The 20859-nt window shown below is 50.5% G+C and overlaps 1 protein-coding gene across 2 annotated transcripts in view; it reads left to right on the forward strand.

The window, feature by feature from the left end:
* Positions 1-20859, forward strand: part of LOC130532767 (receptor-type tyrosine-protein phosphatase U) — a 100631-nt gene that overhangs the window by 70960 nt on the left and 8812 nt on the right. Inside the window, exons 10-24 of one of the 2 annotated variants that reach the window (XM_057045595.1) lie at positions 1508-1709; positions 3060-3162; positions 3241-3514; positions 6275-6311; positions 8209-8347; positions 9354-9508; positions 9604-9791; positions 14005-14077; positions 14159-14235; positions 15447-15464; positions 16663-16699; positions 17246-17343; positions 18681-18797; positions 19475-19629; positions 20414-20549. In XM_057045595.1, coding sequence (XP_056901575.1) covers positions 1508-1709; positions 3060-3162; positions 3241-3514; positions 6275-6311; positions 8209-8347; positions 9354-9508; positions 9604-9791; positions 14005-14077; positions 14159-14235; positions 15447-15464; positions 16663-16699; positions 17246-17343; positions 18681-18797; positions 19475-19629; positions 20414-20549 — 1809 coding nt within the window. The remainder of the gene's footprint in view (positions 1-1507; positions 1710-3059; positions 3163-3240; positions 3515-6274; positions 6312-8208; positions 8348-9353; positions 9509-9603; positions 9792-14004; positions 14078-14158; positions 14236-15446; positions 15465-16662; positions 16700-17245; positions 17344-18680; positions 18798-19474; positions 19630-20413; positions 20550-20859) is intronic. The other variant, XM_057045596.1, reaches the window with a different exon arrangement.

Below are 20859 nucleotides of genomic sequence, written 5' to 3' on the forward strand. Positions count from 1 at the left end.
ATTCCCCGTGTTCCTGTGTTCCCTGTGTTCCTGCATTCCCCATGTTCCTGTGTTCCTGCGTTCCCCGTGTTCCTGCGTTCCCTGTGTTCCCTGCGTTCCCCGTGTTCCTGCGTTCCCTGTGTTCCTGTGTTCCCTGCGTTCCCCGTGTTCCTGCATTCCCCGTGTTCCTGCGTTTCCTGTGTTCCCTTCGTTCCTGTGTTCCCTGCGTTCCTGCGTTCCCTGTGTTTCAGTGTTCCTGTGTTCCCTGCGTTCCCCATGTTCCTGCGTTCCCTGCGTTCCTGCGTTTCCTGTGTTCCCTGCGTTCCCTGTGTTCCTGCGTTCCCTGCGTTCCCTGCATATTTAAAGCGTACATGGTGGCGGCTGCAGCAGTGATGTTTTAACAGCTAAATTTTGGGTTTTCCTGCGGCTAAGGAGGCAGCTCCTCCTCCTGCGCTCCGTTCATCAACGCCCAAACTTCCTTCCTGTCCTGCAGATCCAGATCTGCTGACCTTGTGTAGGCAGCCTTCCATGCAGCCCTGATCATTTCACTTTAATGGGTGGCTCACGTGTGTTTACAGTTGCGGGGGGGTGATGAATCTGGCTTTACTGTAGAGCTCATGTCTCGTCCTGAGCAAGGTCGCCTCAGGGATGCTGTTTAACAGGATTGGTGGTTTGACATGTAAAGTGAAGACCCCACAGATGCTTATTTGCTTGTTTGTTTTTGTTTTTTTTCTGGAGAAAGCTGCATAAAAATCCTTTTCGTTTCTCTCTTAACTAAACCGCCGGCCTCTCCGAGGCCACATCACGTCGGCCTCTGTGGAGGAAACAGGCAGGTCGGTGTTTGTTCACCCACAAAGCCTCACACACCTCACACGATCAGGAATTAAGCCTTTATGATAAACAGCGAAGCCCCCTGCTTTGGCTTAAGTGCGGCTGAAGTGTGTGTGGGATGTGTAATAATACGTGACGAGCATAGACAGTCGAGTGTTTATTAACAGCTCTTCTGCCTGTAGGACTCTCTGTCACATTTTATGCTCGCCCAGGTCATCTCGTTTATGTCTTCGGTTTTTAACTCCGGCTCCCTTTTACAATTTGGCGCGTGAGCAGAATTCCTCATGAGAGCGGCGCTGATGGAAAGACGAGGAAAACTTTACTTTTAAAGGACTCTTGTTCTCAGCAATTTCTGTATGTTAATTGAAGTCATAAACACTCAGTCATATTGATTCACTCACTTCAATTCGCTTTTTTTCCCTCCCTTTTTTTTGCCTCCGCGGCGCCTGTCTGGTCCTTGACCCTCCTAATGCATTACGTTGACAGAGAATTGTTCAGAGTGGTTTTATGGAAATGGTGCGGTTTGCTTCGGCGGGACTAATGTCGATGAATTCGCTTTGATATTTATAAATCGTCACTTTTGACTCAGAGAAGTAAAGTCCACTTCTGAGTTTCTCTTCCACCGTAACTGGAGAAATTAGAGCCAATCATGTTTGATATATTCTGCATATTATCGTCTTATTTTTCTTTGGAGTAGATCAGCTACCAGAGCATCGAATCGTCTGATCCGGGCATCAACGTCCCGGGGCCGAGGAGGACCGTGTCCAAGCTGAGGAACGAGACCTACCACATGTTCTCCAACCTCCACCCGGGAACCACTTATCTGATCTCCGTCCGAGCGCGCACGGCTAAAGGGTTTGGTCAGACGGCCCTGACTGAAATCACCACTAACATCTCAGGTATGGACGCCACACTCTCGTTGATGCCTCGCTCTCCCGGACGCGCCGGGGAACCCTGGGAGATAGAGGCGTAAACAGGTTGCAGCTCCACTCCGAGGCGTCTCTCCCGCGTACGCTCGTCCCAGCGCGCGCTATATTTAGGATCTGGGTTTTTCTCTTGTTTTCATCCTTCTCTCCTCACGCTTGTGGAACTGTTCCTCCCGAGTGCGAGAGCTATTCCTATCGCTCCCTACACCAGTGACACACTGTCATCCTGCAGTCCTCCAGACATAAATTAAGTCATTGAAGGCAGAGAAACAACACGTCTCGATGTGCTGCGCGTAAAGAAGGATGCTCTGTGCACCAGAATTTCACCTCAGAGAGTCTCCCAGCTTATTATTTGTGATAGAAATCTCGCCTCCGCCTTTCTATTTCTTTTTAATGATGCATTTGTGCTCGTTAAGGGATGCGATTACAACTCACCCGCGCCGCCGCTGCCCTCACCCTTCCCCACATAATGTATGTATTTACTCGCTCTTCTCCTCCCGTGTCTGCACACGGAGGTCAGGTCGGTTTAATTATAGATTTAGTGCGCAATCACAACTCCCAGCAGAACGCTGGCGCGACGCCAGGCCGCAGACGGAGCGCCGAAGTCTTTGCTCATCATCCTCAACCTCCTTCACTGGCCCACGGTGCAGAACATCCACTCCCGTCCAGCCGCTCTCAGATTGGCACTGACAGCTAGCAAACCCCGGACACCTTTAGCAGCTAACACCGCCTTCAGGCAGACCCCGCCACAAAGTGTACACACACACACACACACACACACACACACCCTCGTCATTCATGTGACTGATATCAGACGGTCAGAAACCGTTGGGATTTGACGGACAAACAAGTTTCCCCTGAATGACTGAAGGTCTTTTCCTGCTCCGGCGATGATTTAATGCGATCAGAATCGATTATTCACGAGCGGCTTGATCCCCCCCCGCTAATTGACAAATAACGTTTAAGAGAAATGCTCTGGCATCTCTCGATCCAAGTCCTTTGGAAGGAAAAACAAACCCCAAAAACGTTCAATTTCTCCTCACTTACTTGGCTTTTAATTGGATTTATATTCAAGATAACGAGACGGGAAGTTCAGACAGTCAAATGGATACGAGGACATGAGATACGGGCTGGATCACTGCTGCCAGTTATTTATGTGGCGATGGCTCTGAACTTGTTTATGTGGCTGACTCTGTTTTAACTGAATTAAGTTCTCTAAATGAGCACTGGTAATGGGCCGTGTGTGTGTGTGTGTGTGTGTGTGTGTGTGTGCCTTAATTAAATCAAGTTTAGACATTAAAGCGTGTTTCTTTGTGTCCTCAGCTCCCACTTTTGATTATGGAGACATGCCGTCCCCCCTCAGCGAGACCGACAGCACAATCACCGTCCTGCTGCGGCCCGCCCAGGGCAGAGGCGCCCCCGTCAGGTGAGGAGATGTAAATGCAGTAAATGTTTTGGTTTTTTTTGGCAGGGTAGCATGTTAAAAATGACTGTCCGTGTCTAGCACGTACCAGGTTGTTGTCGAAGAAGAAATGGGGAAGAAAGTCAAACGGGAGCTGGGTCTGCAGGAGTGCTTTCCGCTCCCGATGTCCCACGGAGAGGCCCAGGCCCGCGGCACGCCGCACTACTACACGGCCGAGCTGCCGCCCAGCAGCCTCCCGGAGGCCAGCCCCTTCACCGTGGGGGACAATCACACCTACAACGGTTACTGGAACAGCCCTTTAGACCCGCGCAAGAGCTACCTGGTCTACTTCCAGGCCATGAGCAACTTCAGAGGGGTGAGTGATGGGGAAAGCAGCAGCGGCGGCAGCGCCGCAGCAGGGATGGCGGCACTTCATCAGCCCTATGTAGACATTAGTATTCAGGACAATTCTAAGCCGGCATGGAGTGGTGTTAATGAGCGTCTGCGCTCGCTAATGCTGCGGCTGATGCCGCGAGACAGTTGGCTTTGTATGGGCTCACAAACCTCGAAAGAGCGTTTGAGCTGTGAGAGGGTTGCTGCAGGAAAGGCATCGAGCTCGCCGTGTAGCTGTTTAGGAATGATATATGTTCCTCTCCAGCTGCTCTCTTTGATTCTGTGCAGGGGAGGCGCGTCGGAATCAGGGAATTACTCTGATGCATGACTTCCAGCCAGCGCAGCTCTGATTAGCTGGATTTACTCAACAACCTCCTCGAGTCCATTTATGCTCCGCTTTTGCATCTTTCCCTGCGTCGCGTTCATTCCTTTGGCGTCTCACCTGCGTCTTACCTTCACTTCGCTGACCCATCCGCTCTTTCTTCACCGACGCTGTCTTGGTGGCATTCGTGCAGCTGCTTTGCCGCCCTTCCCACATCAGGACTCCGATCTGCCCCCGGGGACATCACATTATTTTATCCTAATTCCATTACAAGGCGTGCTGCTTCCTGGGTGAGGGAATTACTCAAGGATAATTGGGCCCAGTTGGAGGGGGGGTGATTGGAGGAGGCAAACGTTGCCATCGGTAACCATCTGTGCTCACCAGTTATTTTTCCTCTTTTATGGAACATACAGTTCAGACAGAAACGAGTTATTTTCCTCAACACGTTGGACAAATATGCAGAGGGTCTGCAGCACGAGCGCTCCGCTCCGCACCGCCAGGCAGCCCAGAGCCGGATTAGATGAGGGGAGGTCGAGCTTCACCAGCGGATGGGATTAGGTTTTGTTTTGCCTGGCAGGGGGCCAGCACCCATGAGCCAACCAGCGCCATCCCCCGGCATTCCGGACAGCGCCGCGTTAGCCTGGAAATACAGTAGCAGAGGCTGCAGAAATGTGGGCTGGGGCCCTGTGTCGGTTTTGCGTGACAGAAATCATTTCCGTTTGAAGCTGCGGACCGCCGACCCTTTGTCAGCGTAACGTCTTTGTTGTGGGCTTTATAGGTCCTCTTTTGATGCGCAGCGCTTGTGTTTGTTGAGAAGCTGGCGATTTAGCTCGGTTCGGTTGGATTGAGATAATATAAACTGACAACAGCTTCCGAGAGCGGCGAGGGAGCCTATTGGGTGTTAAAAAGGAGTTTCAGCAGTGAGACACTTAAAAATAAGTTCTGGGGCATTGATGATGTCATTTCTATCATTTTTTCCTGGGTCGGATGTTTTGACAGCGGTCACCGTCAAGCGTTGACACGTGAGTTATAAAACCCACAAAACACGTGTCATGGTTTGGCAGCGGCAGCTGTGCGGGCTGGAAAAGGTTCAGCGGTTCCTAAATGGCTTTTGTACCTTCGCACTGTACTCCCCGCTCTTCCCCGAGTGTGCACTTATTCATGACTCGGATCCAAAAAAATGGAGGTCACAGGGAGTCATTTCTGCTTTCAGGATGTCCGCTTTGAGTGGCTACAGAAAGGAGGACCAGCCCAGAGCGAGCGTGCTCTGCAGAATTCACTGTAGACTTAATGCTTTCTGGAAACCTTGGACCCATAAATGACCACCGTCCCGAGCATTCACACATGCTAATTACCTACAATTAGCCTCAACAATAGTTGGAATTGATCTGTCAGAAAGCTGCTTGAAAGGCTTAAATCAGAGGCCTGTCTACATTAACCTAATGTAGCCAATGCTACGTCTTCACACACAACACACACACACACACACACACACACGCACATTCTTGTACTCCTGCCTTTGTGAGGACGTTCATAGCTACAATACGACCCTCAAATAGCCCTTTGAACCCAACAAAATGGATCCATTACCCAAAAATGTCTCCGCTGTATTTTGATTCGGAATATGTCCACACAGAAATCGTGTTACAGCTGGTCTTGCAGCCCAGGTGTGCCACCTGCTGGCAGGAACCATCAGCTCCTCCAGCTTCACTGAGGTTTGAGGTTAACTCTGCTGCGGAGCCAGCGCATGAGTCCAGTGTCTTAACACCTGTCACATGCAGCGGCCCATCAGTGATGATCAAACCTGTGATTTCCACAAAGTGAGATCTTCTGAATCACTTTTCACTCCGTCACAGATGGCAATAATTGGCGCAGTTGTGCTTTGACAAGCGTCTGTAAATCTTCATGTGGTAATGTGTCTCTATCTTCTTGGGGAGGTGGCAGGATGGAATTGGATTACAGTCCTGGATCTCATTAGTGCAGTTTGACAAAGGTCCTTTTCAGATCACCGCGATGTCATCAGCAGAGGTTTCAGTAAAAATTAATTCCTTTTCATGGCTGTGTGCTGACCTGAAACCGTCCTTTTAATTATATTCGCTCCCTTTCAGCGCCCCCTCTTCACTAAAACACCTACAGCTCTTTGATTTTCAGATATTTTTGCAATTTTGTTTCTGTCAATAGGACCTTCGCACTCAGAGGCAATTTGTCCTTTTAGTCAGAGTTATTCTCCCTGTGGCTTCATCCTCATGAACCAAATCATGCTGTTTTTAGAGAAGAACTCTGCCACTGCTTCAAATTTAGTCAATTTTGTATCAAATTGGGTTTATCAAGTAGTGAAATACTGTTTTGAATGTCAGTTAGACCTCCCAAAGTCTATCAATCCCCTCTGATTCCTTTTTTTTCTCTGTGTTTCCTCTTCAGGAATCAAGAATAAACTGCATCCGCATCGCCCGCAAAGGTAATTAAAGAAAGTCTGTCCGGTTCTCACGCACTGACCTTGAAAGCATCATCAAGGAGGAGATGAAGACAGTATCTGTGATAGTGTTGTCGGCTTCGGTGTGTGGAGTCCGTCTCCATTCTGGTTGTTTAGCAGCGGGTTTGTGAGAAAAGGGCAGCGCCCTGGGAGGGATTAGAGGTCAGGCTTTCATCCGGTGCATTCGGGGGCAGACGCTGGGACCCGCCATATCAAAAGCCTGTTTCTTTATTGTCAGCCCACTCGAAGGCCTCCTCTGCAGGCTTTGACCTCAGCTCCGTCCACAAATGTCCTCCACATCAAAACCTCCGAATGGGGGCCACCTCGGCTTCCCCCTCCTTCTCCTCCCCCCCCACACGTCGTCTTCAGGATTCAAAGGGATGAGAAAAGGGCAAGAAAATTGACTCTAAGTCCTGGCGGCAGAGAGCCCCTCCACCGCAGCGCACCGTCAGATCCCAGAGAATAAAAGCCACGTATATATAGTTAGCAGAGCTCGGAACGGAAGCAGCGGGGGCCTCACAAGTGAATTGTCTGGGCAGAGCATCTTCTGCACGTTTAAAAACGGGAAAAAAAATGAGATTGTCCATGTGTATGAAGACGAGGGAAGCAGGCCGTTCCATTGTCCCCCCGCAGACACTCGGTCTGGGATTTATTCATTATAATCAGACCTCTTTTCCCCGAAGCGCTGAACATTCAGAGGAGTTTCACGTGAATAAATATGCAGCTCGTTGAAAGAAAAAAAGGGGGGAAAAAATGTGGATTACGACCATTACATCATCCGTACTGAGGACGAGCAAATAATATTTTTTTAAAAGCATCAAAAGAAAGGAAATCTGCTGTGACAGGGTCAGAGGTCGGTCGGCAGCGGTATGTGACCCCCCTTTCCCTCCTGCCGCTGCCACATCTCCTGCATGGCTGGATCCTGAGCCGTTCTATCAGGAAGCCCATCACAGGCGTGGGGTGGAGGCAAATATTCTGGCGTGGATAACAAAGCTGGAGATTACATTTCAACTTGCAGGTGACAGTTTAATTAAGGATCCTCTGGCAGGCTCAGCACGACAATACGCCTCCATTTCCCCTCTAAGTGCCAATTTCCACCATTGGGCAGCTGGCAGGTGCATGGATTCATGCGGAAATCTATTTCCCGCTCGTGTTGGGCCTAATAGAAATTTGCGAGGCTAAATGTGGCGAAAGCGTGTTATGTGTCTAAAACGTCAGCATGGCGAAATCAATTTTTCCCCTCCTCATTTGCATGTGCGCTGTTGAGCAGAAAACAGGTAGCACGTGCTCAGGTGCACCTGGATCAGCCATAGTCACGTCCCTCCTCTAAACTTCAGGGTAGAATTAAGGTAGACGGCACATTGAGACCTATGGAGTTGGCATTCGTGGCTGTTCCTCTCTTTGCTCTGCCCCAGATTAGACCCTGCCCCAGTGGGCTGCAGGAAAGGACTCTGTCCTCAGGCCTGCTCCAGAAACATTGCTCCATTGGGCTGATTTCAGGGGTATTAAGGCCTGGAGGGCAGGTCTATACACACACGCGCGTTCTGGGAACCACACGTGCTCAGTCTGTGACCCTGCGGCAGGTTTTTGCATCTGAGTATGATGTAAATATAATAACAGCCAGCTAACTAATGTATCATTTCTATGAAATGATTCCCTCAGAGGAAACCCAACTGGCAGCTAATGCAGGTAAACTGGAGCTGATTAAACTCCACGATCTGCTTCTATGTGGCTCCTCCATTACGTAAATCTCCCCTAATCTCCTTCTGAAAGCCCAACTTTTACTCTCTTACTCCTTTTTCTTGGTTAATAACAATATAAGTTGTGTATATTTTGTAGTTGTACACGTGTGTGTGTGTGTGTGTGTGTTTTCCCCTCCTAGCGGCGTGCAAAGACCAGCGCAAGGCCCTGGAGGTCTCCCAGCACTCCGAGGAGATGGGCCTGATTCTGGGGGTGTGCGCTGGAGGTCTGGTGGTTCTCATCCTTCTGTTGGGGGCCGTCATCATCATCATTAAGAAAGGGTAAACCACCGCCCGTGGCTGCAGCGTCCGCCCCATTCTGCACCATCACATCCCGCCTCCGCGCTGCTTTCCCTCTCCTGGTTCTGTTTTCGGAGGAATTCAGAAGTCGCGTCCGTTTTCCCGCGCTGAGGTTTCGTAAAAATCACCAAGGGATGGAGCAGCAAGAGCAGCTCTGGCGTCTTCCCCCTCGCCCTGCGCCAGTGGGACCGAGCAGTTCTCACCCATGGCGCCTATCTGAGTGTAAAGTGTTTAATTAGCAGCAGAAACAATTCAATTAGGCGCCTAATTAGAGACCCCAAGCAGAGGGCTGACCCATAAATGAGATGGAAATTGGTAGGGAAAAGGTGTACTTTTGAAGATTATTAGCCGGTAATCCCACAGGTCCACTTCAGACCATGTAATACTCTTCGGTATTTACTTAGCAGTGGTGGCGGCTCCGGGCCAAATTCAGTTTTAACCTGTTAAACAATATTTGGCTGAAAGCTAAAAAGTCCTTCCATTTTAAACGGGGATTTCAGCTAATCATTCGGGGCTGCGATTGAATAATGTTGGTCTCATGAACTGACAACTGATCTCTGAATTTGCAGCGTCGGGGGGGAAAAAAAACTCGTTTGACCCCCGAAGTGTCGGGCTGAGACGTACTTAATGGAAGGAGAGGTGCGTTTTACCGATCTGCTCGGGTCTGGCCTGTCGGCACCTGCTCGAACTCGTTCTGCGAACGTCCTCAGTCTCACTGTAATCGATGCGTTCTGCCTTCAGCTGACACGGCTTTTACCGCACGTCTCGTCTTTCTTTTGATTATTTTCCTCCTGCCCCGCGTTCTCGCCAGGAGGGACAATCGCTCTTACTATCCGTAAGTGATGCCCCCACTCCTCATTCTTGTTCCCAGCCATCGTTTACGCGCCTTTGTTCCAGCTGCCAGTCATTTCTCCTCATTTGTCCACACTCCTCTTGCTCTATTTCCCGTTTCTCTCTGTAATTCCACGTTTTATTGGCTCCTGATCAGGAAACCGGTCAACATGAATAAGACGCCCATAACGTACCGGCAGGAGAAGAGTCACCTGGGTTCCATGGAACGCAGTTTCACAGATCAAAGCACCTTGCAGGAAGACGAAAGGATGGCCCTTTCCTTCATGGATGCCCACACCTGTGGCACACGCGGTAGGACTGATGTCGTCTGGGGCGTGTTACGAGACGCTCGTCTCCGCACGCTCAACTCAACACGCTCGTCTCATTTTCATCCCGTTCCGTCACAGGCGACGGCCGTAGTTTGGTGAACGAGGCCAGCAGCCTGCTGGGAGGGTCCCCGAGGCACCAGTGCGGACGCAAAGGCTCGCCCTACCACACGGGGCAGCTGCACCCCGCCGTGCGCGTGGCCGACCTTCTCCAGCACATCAACCAGATGAAAACCGCCGAGGGCTACGGCTTCAAACAGGAGTATGAGGTGAAAGGGCGCTTTAACACTCCTCCCCCATGCCCCGAGCAGACGGCGACTATCACACACTCTGACAGCGCACGCCTGCTTCGCTCGCCATCGAGTATCCAGAGTTTTGACGTAGTTGAAGGTGAAACACAGCATTAATACTCAGTCTATGTTCTGTTTTTTACTTATAATTTAAAATCAATTATTAAACTCCGTCTTTTGGTTGCACAGCAGCTTGACTGTGCAACAGCAGCAGCCAGAGGCTTCAGCTCTAGAGGGTTTTTCTGTGCTTCCATGGCAACTGGAAGGCTTCATCTCTGGAAGTGGTCCTAGTTCTCTCCTGAGGCCTCCTCTCAGCTCCAGTTTGTCAGTCTACCTGTAAATCTGTGACCCGAGGTCATCTTTAGAGGCTGCCAAGAGCTTTGCTCTCGCTGCGGAACAACGGCGGCACAACACCAAGACTCCCCCGCGTGTCCCGGGCGCCCTGCTCAAGTCAGCGACCGTGTGAAAAACAAACCTTGTTTTAACCTCCCGCCGCCGCGGTCGCGCCGTTTCATCCTCAGCTCGGAGCGTGCTGCCCCAGGGCAAACTGTGCACGACTGTTAAATCCCTGTTCTGGTTCATGCTCTTCCACATCAGCGTGCCAACAGATCTTTATATATTTGATGAGTGGAGGGTTCTTTGCAGCTGAGTCCATTATTCCTCCTTAACATTTCACAGGGAAGTTAAGCAGGACACATCAGGAGAAGATCAGGAAAGAAGGATGCTGTCCTTTCAACCAAGCAGATGGATTCGTCCTGTGCTGGGAGACAGATTGATGCATAGAGGAAGTCATAATCTAGCTCCCATAAACAGAGAACTGGGTGCCAACAGAGCCTGTTTCAAACTCAAGGCAACTCATAGTGAGTTACATTGTGTTCTGAGGACCGGTTTCCAGGTGTTAGTGAGGGGGCCACGGAAAACTGGTGGACGGAAGAGACGGATTCATTAATGAGGGCATGAAAAGAACACACAGATAATTGGATGATGGTATTATAATGACGTCGCGAACAGGGGTGACAGTTTGGGACCCCGTGAAGGTGAACGGGTGATGAAGAGCCTCAACTTTCCAGTTCGACTGTCTTTAATGGCCCTGCTGATGGAAGCTGGTGGGGAATTAGCGTGTGTTGTGGCTCAAAGAGGCAACGTTAACTCAAAGAGGTCTTAAGGAGTGCAGAGGGAGGCTATCAATCCTCCGCTGACATCATCCGTGTGCCCTGCGCACCACCCACCGCAATTAATTAGCGAGGTTAAAAAGGCGCCAGTATCGCGCCGATACCGCTGTATGAATAAATCATGGTCGCCAGGGTCTGAAGAAGACCTCTGCCATGACAGAAGGCCTAATGAGGTTCGCAGTCTCTGGAGCTGGTTTAGCCGGTGAGCCTGGTGTCTGCAGAGGGAGAAGAAAAGAAACGAGAACCTGGGGGGGCAAAGGAAGGAGACACAACAGGAGGAGTGTGTGTAAGAGGAGCCTTTAGCTCCTGTGGCTCATGTCCTCCAAATGACCTTGTCATAGCAGAAATACTGTAGTATTCACATCTGACATGAGCGGTAGATAAGAGAAGATTTGAAATGGACGTTTTAGGGAACGATGCCCGACCAGCTTTAATCTGCGTCGCAACTGTGAGGGGAGCTGCCGGAGGTCCCGTGTGGTGCACTGTCCAGCGCGGGGACATTGGGACGCGCAGCGGACTTTTCATAAACTTTTAATTGCCCTTCGTACAGCAGCGGTGCTCCGGGGCTCGATTCGGATGAGTGAATGAAATACACACAATGAAACGAGATGAAAGACGAGTGGGAGAAAAGTAATCTTGCACTGCGCGCTTGAAAAAGATAAAAGCAGGTGGTGAAAACACAGACAGCGATCGGCTCTCCGTGGCTTTATTTTGGAGAAGGACCGGGGGTGCTGCGGCAAATTCAAGTGTTGTTGCCCCAGCAACAGGTGGCTTTCAGTCCATGAACATGCTTATGGATGTAAATGACTTCAGGATTTGCCTGCCAGAGGCCCGCGGCGCCGCAGGGTTTTAGTTCGCCGTTGGATCATGTGTGCAAACATGTTGGTTTTCCAAACATTGCCAACCCCCCCCCCCCCCCCCCCCCCCCCCCGCTGGAGTGGCTGCTTTCTCACATTGCATGTTTCAAAGGGCACAACGCAAGGCCCAAACCCTCTGAGCAGCTCTGGGAGGCTGAGGATCAAGCTCGCACCCTGGGGTATCCATCCTGCGCACCCACGTCTGGTGGGTTAATGAGAATAAAACGCCGACTTTTGCCTCCAGATAGCGGTTCTCTCCCCTTGAACTCCTCTGGCAGACTCGTTAAACTGTCCCCCACAGACAAAACACCCTCCAAACAATCAATACACACCCCCTTTTTTGGATGTTTTTTTCCATTATGAGGAGAAAATGTTGGAGTCTCACAGCAGCAGGTGGACGTTTTCCCTTTTTTTCAGCGGTGATCCACGTTTGTTTTTTTAAAATTTGAAATTTACAGTCGGCACGTGTCTGCAGCTATCTTCTTTCCATTGACGTTTCTCTTGGTTCCTCACTCGTCTGGATTTTGAGCAGCTCCAATCTCATCGCTGCATTTTTGGAAGCAGTGAGGTTAAAAACCGGGCCGGCGTGTTGCGGCGTAGCGGTTACCGAGTGATGCTGACATCGCCGAGGGCCTCGCCGCCTCTGTCGCTGTCGCCGGGGGGAGGAAACCACACACGTAATGAAACCACAGGGGGGTGTTGATAACGCGTCGAGATGTAAAACCTGAAAAACTGGAGTAGCATCATCGTCAGTGGCACCGTTTAATCGCTCTTCCACAGGTCAGTGCTCCCCCCCCCCCCCATCCTTCTGAAGAGTGATGGGAGATTCAGAGGTCGGGGGTCGTAAGTTATGAGAGGAACGCGGCAGACGGCGAGCAGAGCGGCGGGGACGCTGATGAAAATGAGGCACTCAGAAAGAGTCTGAGGAGGGAACATCTGAGGAGGGTGTAATCCCAGCGAGGATTTGGCTGTTTGCTGACTCGCCGTGGGGGGGGCTGTGTTGTAATCCTCCACTCAGCATGCAGACTCGGACAGGGTTTTTGCCAAATTCCTGGAGTGACAGAGAACCACAGGGGGTAGACCGGTGTGGGTATTTGTGTCGGCGTGGGCGTGTGCTCGTCTCGTTAATCGTTTATTCGTTTATTTTTACTTTGTTCTGTGATCTGAAATGAGTGCGTCCATGGGGGTGTGAAAGGGGGGCTTATGATGATGTGCTGGTTAAGTGCATGCAAATGGGTGGATCACAGAGGATTGAGAGCCGTGCTGCTGACTGATGTTTTATAAGAAGGTGTGAGACGGCACCTCCGCTCCATCCACATAAAGAGCGTGTAGAGAAAATCTCTTGATGCTAATTTTATGTGCTAAATTCAGTTGTTTATGGCCAGTTGTGTAACTTGGACAGGATTAGCTCCAGTGGTTGTTAATTAATGCAGATTTATTAATATTTTCTCCTTAAGAGGAGAATTAAATGTGTTTTGGAACAATCTGGCATGTTCCTGCAGGCGAGAAAACCCAACAGAAGCCAGAAACGGTGAAAATTAGAAATAGTCTTCAAAAAGGGTGGATTTAATTACAAAGTCAACATTGGTTCTTGACCAGCCAATTTCAGGGGGGCGGGGAGTGACGGTCGTTCAAGACATTAATTACTTAAAAAGCCTCAAAAAATATCAGCATATCCTGCATATTAGCTTCATGCTGGACCCCCCCACCCCCCACCCTAGCTGATGCAAAGGTTCGCGACCTCTACATAAGGACACGGTAGATATGACTCAACTGCAAGGCATCATGGGGGTTTTGACGCAGATACACAGGACTGAAGGTCACGTGTAAAAAGACAGAAGCTGCGAAATGTTGACAGTTTGTAGGAGTTTTATGAGCCGTTTTCAGACGCACCGCGAGTCTGTCAGAGCTGAAAATGAAGACAAATGAGACGTCCGCGCCGCTGACGGGAGCGTCCGTTGACGCTCCACTTCTCACGCCGTCATAAAAATGTCTTCCACCTTCTGTCAGGATGCTGCGTCTGTCCGTGCGTCCTTCAGATGTGGTGATCTGGATTAATTCTCCCAACATCCAGCTTTAGGTGTCACGCAGAGAACGGTGATTAGTTGTGATCAGAGCATCGGTTTGCCTCATTAATGGCGTCTGGTCTTCTCCCGTCTGCAGAGTTTCTTTGATGGCTGGGACTGCACGAAGAAGAAGGACAAGACCAAAGGGAGGCACGACACCTTGCTGGGATGTGAGTCCTCAGGACGTGCTCGCAGTGGCTCGTTTAAACCCCGTCGTTTCCCATCAGCCCTGTTTTCTTCCCATGTCTCAGATGACCGCCACAGAGTCAAGCTCCACCCCCTCTTGGGAGACCCCAACTCGGACTACATCAACGCCAACTACATCGACGTAAGTCCGCTCCCACGTCTTCCCTCCCTCCGTTGCCTCTCACCCCGCGCAGAGCTAAAGTCCATCTCATCCTCCCGAGCTCACCGGTCTGCTGGCCCACTTTCACCTGGAGCCTTTTCGTCCAATCAGAGAAGCAGAAAAGCAGCCGTCCTGATGGCGCTTCCCCTGTGTGGTTCTGTCAGTCTCAACCTGAGAGGAATAAATGCATTTAAAGCCCAGTGGAGCAGATAAACCATCCACAACCCCCCCTAAAGCACATGTGGCTGGATGTGATTCAGCGTGTGCGCGTGTACATGCTCGCGTTCATGACTCTGAAGCAGACTGGAGGACGGTGGACGTCCACGTTGAGACGGCAGCAGCAGTGAAGTTAATAACAAAGGAGCTCCAATGGAAACAAAAGTCACGTCAGGGGACGTCTGGCGTATATAGCTGATGTGATTAGATTTATTTTTCATGCTTTTCGGCTTTAAACGCGGCGGTCTGCACGCGCACGTCGCCGGCCAATAAGAGGTTTTAAATCTGCCGTCTCTCTAAACCTTCATGAAAAATATATCCGAATAAAACAGTGAGAGAAAAGTGTGAAGTTGAGCTGATTTTTTGGCAGATTCAGGTCAAATTCTCTGGTGAAGTTCCCCCGACATGGCTTTGTTTCCCGCCCTTTATTTGTGGAGAGCGGCGCTTTCAGAGCGCTCGCTCCGGCGCCGGCGCTCTCGGCGGTTACTGCGAGGGTGTCCATTAGTGCTTTGGTCACAGAGGTGCAGGCGAGCGAGAGAAAACACCTCTCAGCGGTCGACTTCGGTGTCAACGGCGTGACCACAAACGATCCGTCAGAAGCGTGTTTGGCGGCGCCGCGCGATCGCGTCGGCCGAGGTTAAATGGGAAAGTTCTTACCTCCCCGTGAGTCATTACCAACTGCTGCGGTCCTGAGGGACGGCTCGGCTGCGGCTTCAAACTGGAAACTCCCCGGCAGTCACCCGGTCTGTACGTACCCATAATGCAACAGAGGCTGCGACCGACACGCCACCATCTGATCTTTGGACCTCAGCGGGCACTAGATGGTGAAAGCCCCGAGAGCTCCGTGGTCTCACGCGCCTCCTCCCGCCTGCTTGTTGCCGTAACTCCTCTTTACCGACTGCTTCTTTCATTAACCGGCCTGTGTGTCTTCTTTTTCTACCCCCCCTCCCCCACTTCCTCGACCTCGGACCCTGTAGATTCGGATTAACAGGGAAGTAAGTACTTCGCTGCTCATTGTTATGCCTGCCATCGCTCTATTTCTGCTCCCCCTCCACAGTTTTTGTTTTTCCCTCCCCACTTTGCTGTCGGTGTGTTTCAGGTCAAACACACACACACACACGCACACAAAAGAGGCAAAATATGCCTCCTAAACCTACAGATTTCAAGCGGACATTCAATAAGATGGCCTGATGTCCCTGACAGTCTAGCGGGGAGGAATCAGGAAGTGTAGTTGCTATGGTAACCGTCCAGTTGGAGGCATAGTGCCGATGAGGCTGAGACTTTGCGGGAGAGTTGTGTTAGCAGGCAGGTGACGCACCGCCATCCATGACTCATGTATCAGGCTCGACATGTTTGAAAGACGCCTTCCTGAAAAACAGAAGGGAAAACAACCAAATCAGATTGGGACAACGTGACCAGCGACCACCCCCCCACCAGATTAGATAATCCGCCTTTATTTTCAGGAGCGCTTCCTTTGAACATTTGGTCCATCTCCTCAGTGCTTGAAAGTCCCTCCGGAGGCCTTCTGTTGTGTTTACTCCCATCCAACTTTTGAGTTTCCATCTCACGGTTCATGTTCTCCCCACATGCAAATGTCCGCCACGTGTATCAAAGGCTGTCGCCTGCTTTGATCTGACGGTGGGCCGGACTTTGCCGTCCACGACGCTGATGATATCTCCCTATTCCGAGATATTTTCCCACTCTTGTGCCTTGAGTGGAAGGATTCAGCGTCAGTTATTTCTGAGAGAATAACAGTGGTGGTCTTGGTTCCTGAAGAAATCAGCCCATGCAGCACGCACTGCATTTTTAAAGAGACTTGGTTGGTGTCTATTGGGCAGCACACTGTCACACTCTCTCAGGGACTCGGGAAGTCAGCCCGTCTGTCTCACTGCTGGACTTTATCCAGAAATGTATCATTCGTCTGTCGGTGGAGACGGCGTTCTTCCACACGTTGGCCTTAACTGTTCCAAACTTTGGCGTCTGTGAAGGCACAAAGCTGTTGATACTGAGGTCAGACGGCGCCTGAAAGCGAGATCCGATGTACAACTCAGAGCGGTAGAGAGTGTGTCAGTGTGTGAGCAGAGTGCCAAGATGAAGGGGGGGGGGGGGGACAGAGAGGTGACACGGTCCCGTACAGCTGTGCCCGAGGCGCAGATGGCTTACTCAGCATGTCATCCCTCTTCTCTCTTTCAGGGCTATCATCGATCCAACCACTTCATCGCAACTCAGGGTGAGTAGCCCAGCAAGGCTGCGTGCGTGTGTGTGTGTGCGTGTGTGTGTGTGTGTGTGTGTGTGTGTGTGTGTGTGTGTTTGCGGTACACGCAACCTGTTTGGATCACATAAGCAGCCCGGCAGGATGGATCGCGAGGAAGCCGCCGATGATTTAAGAGACAGACCTGCTTAATCGGGCTTCTCCATCTCGGGGACCCGCTGCGATGGCGGCGTGTTCACGGCTGGAACCTTCAGCCCCCCCCCCAACAGTCCCTTCATGACATCACCTCTCCACCAGCACCCCCACCCCCACCGAGAGAAGCTTGCCAGGATGAAGCATCAGCAGTGTTTTCTGTCTGTTTTCCTCCTCACCTATCCGAGTTTAAAGCGGGTCATCTTCCGCCTCGGCTGTTGTTCTCCCTGCTGCGCAGCATTCCCGCGACCTTTATTAACGGCGCAGTCTTCGCAGATAAGCGCTCCGCCGCGCAGGGAAGGTCACTGTGATGCACAATTGCACAGCAGCACGTCTCTTTGATGTTTTTACTTTTTGCTTGCCCCCCTGCAGGACCTATGGAAGAGACACTGTACGACTTCTGGAGGATGGTGTGGCAGGAAAATTGTTTCAGCATTGTCATGATTACTAAACTGGTGGAGGTTGGCAGGGTAAGTGCATCGCTCCTCATCACTCCTTCAGACTCAGACAGGTTCTCATCACCATGGTTCTCAAACTCTAGTTCATTTGAGTAACTAACTTCTGAGTGCTGCTTTTAAATGGTGTCAAACATAAAATAATGCACCTAAGCACCTGAAATTTATTGAGTTTAAAGCTAAGGTAGGGATTCTTGTCTTTATTTTATATAATATAATTATTCTATATAGTTACACGACAAAGCTAGCGGAGGATCCGCTGTCCTGCTGTAGACCCAGTCTACAACCACGCCTTCTGCTTCTTCTTTAAGAACTTCAAGGCTCCATCTTTGAGACCTCCGGTCTTTTTATGTAACCCGTAAAAGTTTCCAACACCAATCACATTATATTGATTTTTCCATTTTTACTTGATTTGGGATTGCTCTCCCTGTGGGCATTAGCAAGGCCGTACATGTCTGTAATGGTAATAGCACATAAAAGGTGCCGTGAAACAACATAAAGATGTCATCATAGCCGCAGATCTATGGCGCCGGATGCTCCGCTGCGCTGCAACACAGGGTTAATGGCCACTCCGCCGCGGCGCTGCTATTTTGCGCCGCACATAAATACTTGCGGTGTATGAATTTCTGCCGTGGGCTTTATCTTTTGTGATTGTTCCAGGTAAGAAAAATGCATTACCTCCTGGGTGGCTAAAATGAGCCCGCTTTTATTTCGAGCAGTAACACCCCATCAAGCCCTGCTCTTCATCCCACATTTTCTAGAACCCTCAAAAAAAACAGGCGGTAGGAGCGAATCCACAAAACACCTCCGATAATGAAAGAGAAATTACCTTTGTTGTGTTGTTGGAAAAGGTGTCTGCCCTTCCATTCATTACGCCTCCTGCCATTAGGGGATCGTTATATTTTCAATTCCTCTGCACCCTGAGATGAAATATCTACAAACCGATGGCTCTTTGTCCCCTCCACATCGAGCCATTTCACCACATCAATATTAACTTGATGTTTGCTATGAATTAAGAAAGTATCGCCAAAAACAAGTAAGGGAGCAGACTGGCCACCACTCAACCAAAGGGAGAAAAAGTAAAGACAGATTTGGGTGTCTGGACTTCAGCTCGTGCTATTCCTACCAGAAAACAGTGGCAGGATGCTTGAAGGTCAACGGTTGTGTTTCATCTGGCCTGCTTTGAGGGTTCTGTCTCTTGAAAAGTGAGGCTGCAGCAGCCTCGCAGTGGTCTGCTTCATTTTGAAAAAGAGGCACATTTAATCTTCACAGCAAGGTGAGCGTTTCATCCCTGCTGCTCCCTCTGTTGCAGGAGCGTGAAGTTAACCAGCGTTGCTCTTGTGCTTGAACAGGTGAAATGCTGTAAATACTGGCCCGACGACAGCGAGATGTACGGCGACATCAAAATCACGCTGCTGAAGACGGAGACGCTGGCTGAGTACACAGTGCGCACCTTCGCCCTGGAGAGGGTACGTTCATTAGCATTTTATCTGTCCTGTTTTACATTTGTTAATGCGCCCTGTAATATACTTGAAATTAGAAGTACAACACGTATAGAGGGGATTACATACTTGCTAGGATTTACCGCTGATGGGCGCCAAGGCCGTGAGAAGAATTAGAGCCGGCAGATACGCAAATTCCCCTCTCGTCTCTTCAGCGCGGATGCAGGGCTGTTGTTGTGCCCCCCGACGGCCTCCATCCTGCCAGTCTCCTGGGAGCTCTCACTTCAGAGTGACGATGGTTGCAGGAGCACGGCATAATCAACAGAGGCCCTCCGCTGTCACACGCTCGCACGTATTCAGAACCTGGTGACGGCTTGTTTCCCCTTCTTTTTTTTGAGCTCCCTCGACGCCGGATCTTTGCTTTGCGTCACTTTTCTTTGTCGGGGAGGAGAAATTGCTCTGTGGCTGTCGCAGCGTCCCAGCAGAGGGATGAAACCCGACCCTCCACAAGCCAAATCAGCGACAGCAGTTCCTTTCTGCATGTCTGTCTAGCGCCAGATGCTAATATTAGCTGGCCCACACTCACGCTGAACCAAGAAACCCGTCACATCCATCACAGACTAGAACACGTCTGTGGCCTACAGTGCTTAGGATGCATTTAAATGCAACAGTTTACAGCTAACACATAACGTGTACCTTGACAGAGGGGATACTCGACCAAGCACGAGGTGCGTCAGTTCCACTTCACTTCCTGGCCTGACCACGGGGTGCCGTATCACGCCACCGGGCTGCTGGCTTTCATCAGGAGGGTGAAAGCTTCCACACCTCCCGACGCCGGCCCTGTGGTGGTGCACTGCAGGTAACACGACACCCAACAAATACCAAAATACTGCATTAGCAGAGTAGAAGGGGCAGCGAGGCTTCCCGGGGAGGGGGAATAGTGAAAACCTCCCCACCCCAACCCTTGGAGAAGGAGTCACATTTGAACTCAAATAGTCTGATCTTACAACATGTTTCGATGTCCAAAGGAGCTGCTCAGATCCACCTGGTGGCTCTGCTCGAATGCTCAGGAGCCCCCAGTAATACGTTTTATTAGGTGTTATTCTGTGAAGTTGTAAAGTAATTACCTTCAGAATGGAGACGATGAAGGAACATCTCGGGAAAGTGGACCGCGGACATAAACTGATATTGATTTTCTTGAGGTCTGCCCGTGTTTGGGTGGCAAAAATGTGTTTTTCCGTCCGCACCTGTACGTTTATTGCTTCGCCTCTTGCACCGTTAAGGCCGATGCTTCCTCAAATAAACCGTGCGTCAGCCGTCGAGCTCTTACTGTACCAGCAGTAAATTACAGGAGCGGAGCGGACCATCTATGAAATGTCTGTTACAGCCTCTCGCAGCAGCTCTCCTCACACTTCAGGCCACGCCGCCGCAGAGAGCAGCGTTTGATTGGTTATTAAAGGTTTATTGTCCTTAAACGATCCCTTTAAGCATTGGAGATTATACCCTTAATGTAGCTGTACAAAGCTCCTCTACGTAGCAGGGCCCACACAGATACATCGCTGCCATTAAGGTGTTTACGGCTCAGCTGCGAACGTTTAACGCCGTAAACGTGTAAAATAAAACCCGGTTCCCTCTCATTGCAGCGTGGGGGCCGGACGCACCGGCTGCTACATCGTGCTGGACGTCATGTTGGACATGGCCGAGTGCGAAGGCGTGGTCGACATCTACAACTGCGTCAAAACCCTCTGCTCCCGACGCATCAACATGATCCAGACGGAGGTCAGGCCGCCATCACAGCCTTGTCCCATACGCCGCCGCCATCACTCGCATTATCGCTTTATAGCAGGAGGGTTTTAAGTGTTTGTTTGCCCCCCTTTTGTTTTTAAATTCAAACAGCGATGTGATTATACACCCCCCCTCTCCCCCCGGGACTTATGGCGAGGTCATTGCGGCAGTTTGAGAGAAATGACTAACAGCGTGCATTAGTCTGCTGGTTTTATATGTGCAGATGATTTGCATATCCAACCCTTGTTATGTAAATACTCCTGTTTATTACAGCGGTAGTCGTTTCCAAGGGTGTTTGATTAAG

Source organism: Takifugu flavidus, chromosome 10 (genome assembly GCF_003711565.1).
Source record: "Takifugu flavidus isolate HTHZ2018 chromosome 10, ASM371156v2, whole genome shotgun sequence".
NCBI classification, from domain to species: Eukaryota; Metazoa; Chordata; class Actinopteri; order Tetraodontiformes; family Tetraodontidae; genus Takifugu; species Takifugu flavidus.